Source organism: Chenopodium quinoa, unplaced genomic scaffold (genome assembly GCF_001683475.1).
Source record: "Chenopodium quinoa cultivar QQ74 unplaced genomic scaffold, ASM168347v1, whole genome shotgun sequence".
In the NCBI taxonomy this organism is placed as follows: domain Eukaryota; kingdom Viridiplantae; phylum Streptophyta; class Magnoliopsida; order Caryophyllales; family Amaranthaceae; genus Chenopodium; species Chenopodium quinoa.
In genome coordinates, this window is record NW_018744072.1 from 1941669 (window position 1) to 1954023 (window position 12355).

At 40.1% G+C, this 12355-nt stretch overlaps 1 protein-coding gene across 1 annotated transcript; it reads left to right on the forward strand.

The window, feature by feature from the left end:
* Positions 1-9754: 9754 nt before the first annotated feature.
* On the forward strand, positions 9755-12113 carry LOC110691304 (protein MAIN-LIKE 1-like). The gene is made up of 2 exons (XM_021868226.1): positions 9755-10020; positions 10791-12113. The coding sequence occupies exon 2, from the start codon at positions 11154-11156 to the stop codon at positions 12111-12113; it is 960 nt and encodes a 319-aa protein (XP_021723918.1). The 5' UTR covers positions 9755-10020; positions 10791-11153.
* Positions 12114-12355: the final 242 nt, after the last annotated feature.

Sequence of the window (12355 nt, forward strand, 5' to 3'; positions counted from 1 at the left end):
CCCTCGGTTAAAAATCTTCTGATCCAGATGAACTAGGAACAAACTCCAGGTCAGGCTCTCTCTGGCTTTGATAGGGAAAGGACGCACCGAAAAGCCCCTCCATCATTCGAGTACGTGGAGTGGTGTCCCTGCTCGACTCCACAGCTCATGTAGAAGTCACAGTCAAGGAAGGCCCTGACCAACTTGTAAACTGCATAGGCTGAGGTGGCTGCCCCCAAGACATAGGCATCGTCGAATACACCGGAACAGAATGTAAGCCCTTGTCCAGAGGAGAAGTCACGGGCCTAAATGTAGGCTGCAGAGGCTGAAAAGGCTGAGTAAGCTGTGGCTGAGAATGCCGACGAGTCTTTGGGGATCGCCGGCAACGGCTAGACTCACCCAAGCCTCCATGCCTTGAACGCGAGCGAGACCTCCACCGTTCCTAAAAGACATGAAATAGTCAAGTATAAACATACCTCATGGACGCTATCCGTACTACTTCGACGGCTCACACCACGCCGCAACTTGATGATGCAGTACTTCAGAGCGTCAATAACCCGAAGCATGCTCATTGCGTCTGGACGCTAAACCTGGAAGCAGAAACATAAATTCAGTAACAAACAAGATCAAATAAAGTTAAAACATTAGTCGAAGAACTTACCGGCTCCATGTCCTTAGGATAGGACTCCTGGGCCTGTCTATAGCCCTCCGGAGCGTTGAGGATATGCATCTTGACCATACCGATCTCAAGCCTCCCACTACGACGAGCAGTCACCTAAAACATGATCGAATAATCAGGTTATTCGATGGTTTAAAAAGTGACTACGATAAAAATGTATATCCCAAAGATCAAACCTGAGGAAGACGTGGTGGCGGAGCCAAGAAAGGAAGCAACTCCCGAGTATAGTCGGCGTCCATATAAACAAGCTCTCGCCAAAAGATCTAAAGATGACCTCCATTATGCACAAGCGCTTCCAGCGTACGCACATGTAACATTGACAGAGGTGGAAGCACCGGTACCACAAAACAATCAATAATGTGTTGTCGAGTCACTTGCTCACCCAAATACCAAATAGCGCGCGCAGTGTCGAAGAAGATAGCACGGCATGCCAAGATGTCCAAAGCCACTAGAAGGCCCTCAAGGTTAGCCTAGGGGCAGTATACAACCTCGATCGGAATCTGAAAAGAGAGAAAAACAAGGTGAATGCCAAGACGCAGAGTCATGATGGGGAAAGAAGACTAAACATTCGATCCTTACACCAATAGTGGAGGTATCCCGATGCAATAGCCCTCGAAAGCTCGCCACCGAATTACACGTGACTCGCCCTGTCGGCGCTAACTCGCGCCGATGGGAAAACCGCGAATTGCTCCCTGATGCCGACGAGGAGCCAATCCCGGGAAGTACTCATAGAACCACAGCAGCAACAAGAGTAATATATGAGTTCATGAGCCAAAGAAGTAAATTCAAAATACAAGAAAAGGGATTGTCACCTCTACAACCTTCTAGAGACCGTAGACTGTAACAGGGGTCCGGTCATCTACCTGCCGACAACCCTGCCGCAGCGACAAAAGCAAATCAGCATACCCCAAGCCGGCCAAATTAAAGGACCCAATCTCAGTAATCCTGGCCAAGGACGGCAAGTAGCGAAGAAGAGAACGAGAACTCTTCTCAGGAGAAAGAGTCCTAAAGATAAGAATTAAGACAAAAATCCGCACACGCAGCTCGGGCGTCGTCCCTGCCATGTCAAGACCTTGAGCTAGAGTAGATACTAACTCTGACTGCTGACTCCGACGACCACTCCAAGGTAGCGGCTGGGCCCTAATAACCCCTACATCACTCGAAGACCAAGTAAGCTTAGGTGTCTGCTGAACGGCTCGATCTGTGAAGCGTAAGCTGCTGATGATGCTAAAGTCTAGGGGGGTCACTGCCATCTCCCTCCAAGCAAAATGAAAGATGTTGGTAGTATCCCAAAAATACTCCAACAAGGCTCGAACAATGGTCGAACCGCAACCTCGGGGGCTGCAAAACCCAAAAATCGCCGAGTAAAAGTCACTTAGACCGGTGGACTCCCACAAAGCACTGGTATCAGGGTCCCTCGTGATACGATCAGGTAACCTAGGGATCAATTCTCTTGATCCCGAGCCGTGATGACAAAGCACACCATCTACTAAACCAACAAGCGGATGGTGAGAAATGTGGTTTTCACGGTAGAAAACCAACTAGTCTGGGGTCTACTCATGTGGTGTCCACCTACTCTTGCTGGTAGAAGCCCGTGACTGAGGCTGTAAAACCCGTCCTCCTCCTCCTCCTCAGGTACATAAGGAGTGTCCTCCCTATAGGCCCGATGCTGGCCGCGAGTAGAAACGTCTCTATCTCGTTGGCGAGGCATACTTTTTGGTTAAAAAAAAAGAAATAAAAATCTAAATACTTAGCATCATTTCCTAAGTTATTCAATCATTTACTCAAGACAGCTCGGGGGGCTACCCAAGGATACATTTTCCGTTATACGTTAAAATTTTACCTCATGGCTAAAAATTAGCAAAATAATGGAATCATTTCTGGTATTTAGTTTCTCCATGACAAACTAGTACTACAGTTCTCCTAGCCGCATGATAATAATGGAGTCATTCTAGTATCTAGTTTCCCCGTGACAAATTAATACTACAGTTCTCCTAGTCGCATGATACTATGTTCTCCATGATAATGTAGTACATGAACATAAATAGAGTATGTTTCAATTTGCACAAAATACAGTAGATTCGTGTGACAAAGAATTTTCTATAAGATCTACAACAATTAAATTATCATTTTAAGTGCAAAACAACAAGAGAAACATGAAGAACACCAACAATTGCATTCACGTACAAAGTAGTACAAAAAATGGTGAATTCTTCATTTCTTCACCAAATCAAGCAAACTTGGTCTCAAATTGCTCAGAAACCAATATACATTCATAAACAAGCAAAATCATAGCAAGAATTTCAACATAAAACCTCAAAATCGAAAACCTCCAATTCAATTTTTAAAGTTCTTTGCGCAAAAACATCACAATTTTCGGCAAAAATCAACATAAAGGCAGAAAAACTTACATGAATTTGTGTAGAGATGCGAAAATGAGAAGCTATGCTAGAGATTTGACCAAGTTTGGCGAAGATCTGAGCAAGAAACAGCAGCAGTAGTAGCGAAAATGTGAACCAACGGAAAAATGAAATGAAATGAAAAGTCAGGCTGCTACCTGCATTTAAATAAAAAAAATAGGTTTACTGTGACACCACAAAATTGCCGTTACACGACAGAAAATACCGTGTCACGGCAATTTGCCCCGTGGCGCGGCGTTCTGGCACGTGCAGCGGCAACAGGAAATCCTCAGGGAATATTCCCGATGTCCTTTGACCAGTTTGAACGAGATTTTCGCAATTATTTGGCAGTAATTTTCTTCACCGAAAACTCGTGAGAAATTCCAACTGATATTTAAATGGCAATAAAATTACCATTTTCCCACAGCAAATATCAATGTCACATTCTCATCATTTTAGGCACCTAATGCGATCGGATATAATCGGTTTAAAGGTCTCAACATCAAGTCATCAACAAAACATACTGCAGCCTTTGTTTGGGGTTAATCGAACAATCATCGTCAGACATTTATCAAACACCTAGTGATCATCTCGCAAGGTGCGGACGATTCACGTTGCAAGATTCTTGAGGCACAGAGACTTGTAATTTCTCATCATCAGACAAGTTTTTCCCCAGGCGCGGAAAATGGTTGGTCGTTGCACACTTCTCTTGGCGTAGAGGTCAGCGATGGTGTCCCAAGGCGTGGACACTTAGTGTTATTCCCGGAGTATGGAATTTTACTTGTGAGCTACTCGAGGCGCAGAAGCTCACGATAGGATTCTCAAGGCGTGGAAACTATCACACATCAATCTTCCCAAGGTGCAGAAGATCATCATTCAGTAGATTGCTCGAGGCGTAGGAGTCTACGACTTGTTTTCGAAGAGGCGCGAAAACTTGTCATCTTGCATCTAGTGGATCACTCGAAGCACAGTGGTTCATGATAGGAGTCCCGAGGCGCGAAAAACTATCATCCGGTAGATTTCTCAAGGCGTAGAAAACTACTAAACGTATTTGTTGCCAACATAAAGGTGTCAGATACATATTCTATCTCTTCACTTTTTTTATCTGTGGAATTAATGTTTTTTTAGCAGGCCAGGTATCAACGTATATAAAGTGGTTTAGGATCGCAGAACGTCTTAAATCATTCTCCGTCCCAATCGACTACTTTGACTATCGTTTTTGAAACTCACGTTTCTACAAATTCAGTTAAAGTGGGGGCTTCCGTAGACATCTAAAAATGTCTCCCCAAACCAAACCCGATGATGAATAACCTTTTACCGCCATTATTGATCGGGTCGAGTATTTAATCTCGAGAGTGCTTAAAATCCATATTCAGTCAAACACATTAAAAAAATCGATCAACAGATCAGTCCGAGTATTTAGCCAAAGTATAGTCCAACCCTTATTTCAGCCAAAACCATTTTAATTCATTTTATTTATTAATTAAGCCTGATTAATAAATATCAAAACCCTAAACCTAAAATGAGCCCGGAACACTGAAACGACGCCTAAATTATTCTGTACTTAATGTAAACAAAAAGATATAAATGAATTTAGACGGAATTCCAGAAAAGGGAATTTGCCGTGTCACGGGAGAATGCCGCGTCACGGCAATCTGTGCTGTGTAAAGGTAATTTGCACCATGACGCGACAATTTCTAGGTTAATTTTCTTCGCGGCGCTTCATTTCTAGGGTTTTCGGACCTCACCCCTCTCATTTCCTCTATAAATACGAGGCTGATTTCTCAGTTTTGGGGCACCAAAAATCATTCTTTCTCTTATGCTCTAGCCTAAATACTTTCCTTCCCTATTCTTTCACAATACATTCCCTAAGCACTCCCTTGATTCCGCACTTTACCCAAAGTTCTAAACTTAAACCAAGGCGTGAAAGGTAGAACTGTTTGAGGGTTTAACCCCAAATCAACTTTACTTTTATTTGATTTAATTTCCATTATTGTTTATTAATTTTCCTTGAAATTACTAACGCGTTTATTGTTTTATAGTTGCAAGCAAAAGCAATCAAAGTAAGGAATCTTATTCCTTTTGTTCCTGTTATATTTCTAACAGTTTTTGTTATGTTTTTCATATACTAACCTTTATTTTTATGGTTAAATTGCTTCCAATGTTGATGTTTATTTTATTATATTTTTTTATCACCATATTGCATGTTAAAGGGAATATGTAATAAGATAATTTGGACGACCGGTTTAGGTTCCTTTTTAATCTTATTGTTTAATTGAAGTGATCACAATATTTTAGAATTATATGTTGCATTAACATTCAACCAATTTAGCTTAATAATAGTTTAGAGAAAATTGAATCTTTGTTTGTATGCCTTTGAGATCGTAGGAAATACTTTTCACAACAAGAATCGAGTAGAGGCCAATATGGGCGAATGGGACACCATGACTCACTTCGTACCATCATCCCCGATCCCCCTTTCGTGGTTAAGAACCATATGGAGTTAGTAATCTCATGGATTATGAATGGGGTGTAACTTTCACAGGTCAATCGTTGTTGCCTTTCGTTGTCCCTTATCGTGGTTGCCTTATAATGATCCGTGAACGTTTACAAATTCCTTAAAAACTTGTTGGCGGCTCCCTACTTTGCTTTGTCCCTAATCATATGTCAATTCCCACTTCCTATGAGTGCCAAATATATTCTCAACATGCTTAAGTAGGCGCGCCTCGAACGAAGCCTACAGTAACCCAATTTAACCCGAACCCGTTTAACCCGTAAATTTGAGGTTCAAACCCGACCCGAACCCTAACCCGACCAGTTGACCTGATTTTATGGATTTTTTTTAAAAAACATTTATTTGAAAATTAATATTAGTTTATTGATTAAGTTTGATCGTTTGTCTACCATCAGGCATTCATTTAATCACTTTTTCATTTATCTATCTCATATAACTCTTACTCAAATCCACATTAATCACCTCCTATACTAACTATTGACCCACACTAATTGCATACGCATAACCCACATCACTGTCATGCCACTGATTTATATGTATGTCTACTGATATTATGTCAAGTGATATTATACTTCACATATATAATAATGCTAGCCTCTTCCTTAAATTTGTGACGTTTAAGAGTTTTATTTTTAATAAAAATAAAAATAATTAAAAGAACTATCATAATATAAAGAACTATAAATAATAAAAATAAAAATAATAAAAATATTAAAATTAATTAATTATTAATAAAAATAATGGGCAGGCCCGTGGCCAGGCACGACTTGGCTAGCCAGGCACGTGGCCGCGCCGTGCCGTGGGCTGGGGTGGCTCGGCATAGCGCGACCCACCATCCCAGCACGGCATGGCACGACCCACCTCCTGGCACGGTGAGGCACAACATGCGGCGGCCCGGCACGGCACGATGCCTAGCTCTATCTAATCCAAAATAATATGGTGAAGATGTTCGATTAAAAATGTGGGAAAAAATAGCAAAGTAAGCTTGAAAAATCAAAAATTTCTAAAAATTAGCCAAAAAAAAAATTAAATAAAAAATTATGCTAAACCCGTTGGGTTGACTGAAGCCGAAACTTTGGGTTAGGGTTAAGCGTTTCTCAACCCGTGACCCGACCCAAAAGGACCCGTGACCCAAATCGACCCGACTGACCCGATTGACAAGTCTAGCGGTTAGTGTTAGTGTTAGGGGTGTTATGATTTTTTGTAACTTATATGCAAAGTAAGTGACCTCTTACTATAGAATTATTAAAGTTATTAATTTTGATGATTCACTATACATGCGTAGATGATGATAAAGGCCAAGGAAAGGGATTACAAGAACCTTCTAGGAAGTATTGAAAGCCGTTGTTAACCATCCCCACAGATGAAATACGATGTGTATGCACGGATCCTGCTATTTTAGGTCACTTTCGGAATTTTAAATTTTTTGGATTCACTGTCTAAAGTGTTTGTCAATTGTTACTGGAACAGGTATTCATGCCTATTCTTGATGGGTCTGCCAAGGATGGGGATAAACACTGGTGGTGCCTTACAATGGACTTAGTGAAGAAGCAGCTTTGGATAATTGATTCACTGTATTCGGAGCTTCTTACTGAATTGGTTAGTTACTTGGGCACCCATTGTTGGTTTGTATAGGACCCATCTTTATTTTTATTTTTTTGTTAAATAATGCCTATTGTTGGTTTGCCATGCAAGTGAAGGCAGTTGATGTGTTGTTCCAACTGAAAGATCCTCTATAGGAGTTGGGGAGTTTCGACAAATGGCCTAGGAAGGTGGTTGAAATGATGAAGCAAACCGACACGTAAGAACCACACACATCACTCTTCTCCGATTTTACTCGTAAAATGGTAATAATTTATATAAGCAGGTTGCATTTGGGTATTAAAGTGTGGAATTGAAATACTATTGCACATTTTCGTGTTACTTAAACTAACCATGTTGCTATTCATGTATAGTTTCTCCTGTGGTGTTCTAATTCTTGCTTACATTAAACATTGTGCACATAGTAGTTTTGATACTAGTTTCCTCTGGTATGTTGCTGCAAAATTGGGTCATTTGATATTGTCTATTTAAGGATCACTCTGTTTTTTGGGTTTGTTATAGGACAAGAACTTGCGAACAACGTTGTTTCTAGATGATGCTAACAACTAATACAATGACCTTAAAGACAAGTTCGATGATATATTGCCTAAAGAACGCACAGGACCCAAGAGGCCTAGATCTTCTCAACTAACTATGTAGATCTGCATAGTTCAGCTTTTGAATTATGATGCATGATTATGTTACTTGAACAAACAGGGTTTTAGTTTGGCAGCAATATGTGTAATCTGAACTATGTGTGTATTTTCAAATTACATTGTATGTTTTTGGACTAAACTGAACTAAATAGTGTTACTAATTTGAGTAGCACTTTTGGTCATTTAATGTCTCAGAAGTCCTCTTAGTTAAAAGCCATTCCTTAATATTAATAAAAATGTTAGAGTACGTTACAAAAGTAACAATTAAATACGTCTTTAGCATAACATTAACAAGAAACAACTTGAAATGTATCATCATCAAATCAAAACTCAAAACTTGATTCCGATGTCCAACCATTAAGTCAAGTTTGTATCCGTGTTAGTCTCATACAAATGCAATGCACGATGAAGCTGGTTCACATATTCAGGCGGGTAGTTATTGTACTCGAACGGTTTAGCTATAACGAGAGACAAGTTAGCCATGTCGTCGTACCCATTTTCCGCCAACATTTTTCTTCGAAAGTACATACGCTGCTCGTTGTTGTTGTTAATAGTTTCCATTGGATCATCATGTGAGTAATGAAGCCATTCGCAAGTGGTTTGGATCTTGCCTTCATTTGGGGTAGTGAACCTCCTACCAAGAAGGACAACTCCCCATTCTTCTCCATTATTCACCGCTTCATCCACATTTAGCCACCATTCCTCAAGATCCTCAAAAAGCTCGAAGAAGAGTTGAGGTAAATGTGGTAAGTTAGGTAGGCATAACACTCTGCCAAAGATCTCCTTAATGTCCTCAAGTTGGAGGACACGACTATCTTGGCAACATCAATCAAGTAAAACAACAATATGCCTCCTTGCAAAAGTACCTTGCCCTTCCAATCTTGAACATTGTCAAGAATGGATAGTGCGGGTGGAAATCAATGTCTTTGACAGGTCTTCTAAGCCTCCTCTTGCAATAGTGACTAGTTGATGACTTAACATCATCCTCTTGCTATACCTAGGCATGTACAAATCTCTTATGACAACATTAGAATTATGTTGCCTGACTTTCTTTAACTTTGCAACTTTGCGCAAGAGCTTCTTACGCCTTCTTTCAGCACGACTTTTAGCTGATAAAAAAATAAGTACAAATGACTAAAATCACAAACTCAATTTCTTTGTCAAGATAAATAATATAAAGTAGTACATGGTAAAACTTTACAATCGAGTAGTATAGGGGTTGAAAAGTATATAGACAGTAGTACATACATAAATGTCAGTGAATATAAAAAAACACACATATTTGTACCTCTACAGAGTAGATTAGTACCACTACAGATTATATTAGTACCACGGAGTTGAAAATACAAGTGTGGTACAAAAATTAACAAAGTATATAGACAGTAGTACATACATAAAGGTCAGTTAATATAAAAACGCACATATTAGTACCTCTACAGAGTAGATTAGTACCACTACAGATTATATTAGTACCATAGACTTGAACATACAAGTGTAGTACGAAAAGTAACAGCGTTAGATGAAAGGTATGTTAAAATAAGCACGTTTGTACTAAGTTGAGCTGAGGAACATTACGTTATAACTAAAGATTTTGTTATCGTAATAAACATCAAGAATCGGAGAACACAACATACCTTTGTTCCCCATAACAATCAGAAACTCAAGCCAACTCAAATTGTTAGGATTTTGCTAAAATTTTAGAGCTTATAATGTGTATGATTTCTTTTGGGTGTTGTTATTCGTCGCTCCCTTTTTACCGGGCGTCGCTCGCATTTTTGACTTGAATTTCCTAAATTGCCCCTTGGTTATAAATAGCCACGAGACTCACGAACTACACATTTCACACTTGAATTTTCTCTCTCTAAAATCTGTAATCTCTCTAAAATCAGAATTTTTTTCGAAAATCAGATTTTGAAAATTCATAACAAAATCTGAAGAAAAAAAATTTGTCACAATCTTAAAAAAAAAAAACAAAAACCGAAAAAAACCCACATCTTAAATCTGAAATTTGTCTCTAAAATCCATTTTTTTTCAAAAACCAGATTTTGAAAATTTATAGCAAAATCTGGAAAAAAATTGTAATATTCTCCAAAAAAAAAAAAAAACAAAACCGAAAACAACCACAATCCCAAGTGACTTGCAATGGCTGACCGCCGGCGGATAAGGGTGACGTATGGTGGTCGTGGTGGCGGTGGATTCTCCGGCGAACAGGTAATCAAGAACGAAAAAAAAATTCTGGAAAAAAAAAATTTCTGGAAAATCTGGGGACATCCGCCTGGAAAATCCGGATGTCCCTAGAACATCCGGATTTTTATTATTGTTATTATTATTATTTTTTATTGTAATTATTATTGTTATTGTTTTTTTATTTTATTTTATTTTATTTTATTTTTTTGTAATTTGTTTATCTTTGTTAATTATTTTTAATTTGTTTGTGATGTTTTTTTTATTGATTTATTTTTTATCCTTTTGTTTTTATTTTTGTGAGGTTTTATTTTTTATTTGTAATTTGTTTATGATTTTTAATTTTTTTTATTTGTTTGTGTTGTTTTTGTTTTTTGTTTTTTTTATCCTTTTGTTATTATTTTTGTGAGGTTTATTTTTGTTTTTGTTATTCGTTTATGTTTCTTAATTTTTTTATATTTGTTTGTGATGTTTTTTTTTGTATTGATTTTTTTTTATTCTGTTGTTATTATTTTAGTGAGGTTTTATTTTTGTTCGTGTAATTTGTTTATGTTTGTTAAATTTTTTTTATTTGTTTGTGATTTTTTTGTTTATTGATTTTTTTTTATCCTTTTGTTTTTATGTTTGTGAGGTTTTATTTTTGTTTGTGTAATTTGTTTATGTTTGTTAATTTTTTTTATTTGTTTGTGATTTTTATTGATTTTTTTGTTTATGTTTTTTGGTTTGTTTTTGTGTTTTTGCTTGGCAAAATTTATTTTTGTTTATGATTTTTTTGATTATCTACGTATTTAATATAGATTGAGGGTTCGGGAACTCGTCACGCAATATCTAGACGTTTGAACGCCTCAGTTAGGCGAGAGTCAGGCCGTTTAGGAAATACGGCCGAACCGTTTGATCACCAGCAGCGATATGGGTATGCTGGTAACTGGTCGGGGGAGCATCAACCAGAACGCAGCATCCCCATGTACTCGTAGGGTGGAGTGCCTTCACCTTCATCTGACGATGAGGACGATGAGGCAAGTCAGGCTTCACGCGATCAAGAGTATGACCCTCGTTATTATCATACGGTGCATAGGGGTCAGACTGGGAGATTTGTCAGCAGTAGTCAAACCAGTCAGCCTTCCACCAGCTCAGCAGAGGCATGGGTAGTGCAGGAGGCGATGCCAGGTGGTCCTGAGGATGGGACCGTTATCCCTAGCTTTGGGGGGCACGTGGCTGCGTATATATGGGGCGGGCAGGAGCGTAATGTTTTGCGCTGTTTGGGCAGGACGCAGTTGTGTTCTGAATTGGTCGCCTGGCGAGGTCATCTTGCACAGGAGCATCTGGAGTTGATTGACGGTAGCGGTCTTTCTCACTTACTTGGGATCATGTTCAGGCGTTTGGACTGGCCGCTGATTTCAGCTTTTGTTGAGAGATGGCAGCCAGATACGAACACGTTCCATATGCCATTTGGGGAGATCACGATCATGCTGCATGATGTGTACCACATTCTAGGGCTTCGTGTAGATGGTCGCATGGTGTCCGCTACTCCCAGCACGGACACGCTACGGGACGCATGCTCGATCACCATGGACTTGACTGCAGAGGAGCTGAATGAGAAGTGCGGTACCAAGACCATCTGGCAGGGTAGTGGGATGCTGACGGAGAGGATTGCGGACTCGACCCTGGAGTCGCAGAGGCCTTTCAGTGTCCATTACACTGCCTACCTGTGCTTAGTGCTGGGCGGATGTCTGTTTCTGGACAAGAGTGGTAACCGTACTCATCCGTCCTTCCTCAGCGAGCTTGTTGTGGATGATCTGCCGATCGATGAGTACTCTTGGGGTTCAGCTGTTCTGGCGTATTTGTATTGGCAGTTGGGTACGACATCTAGAAAAGATGCCGATTCTATCGCTGGTTGTCTCACACTTCTGCAGGCGTGGATCTACGAGTATTTTCCGTGCTTCCGGCCTCAGCAGGGTACCTTGACTAGGGAGCTCAGTGTTCCGCGTGCCTCGGCTTGGGATGTGGGATCGGGATTCCCCAACAAGAGCATGGAGCGCCTCCTCGCATTTCGTGTTAGATTGGATCAGCTGACCGACAATGAGGTTACCTGGCTCCCGTACGGAGTTGATCCGGCATGACGCGTGCCGCCCACTTTATTTATTGGCTGCATCCAGTATCGGAGTATCATTGAGTCATACATGACTGATCGAGTCGTTCGACAGCTGGGATTCGTGCAGGACATTCCGAGGACCATTATCAGGCCTGAGAAGGCTAAGAGGCCTTTGAACTTGAAGATGTATCGGGTAGAGTTCCCGACTGAGATGACATCAGTGATGTGGACTCAGTTTGTCCCTGGTTTGTCGTTCAGTGTTGTTCCCGG

What these genes read in the sequence shown, in the direction of transcription:
- LOC110691304 (XM_021868226.1), top strand. Translation starts at nt 11,154, where the DNA reads ATGCCAGGTGGTCCTGAGGATGGGACCGTTATCCCTAGCTTTGGGGGG.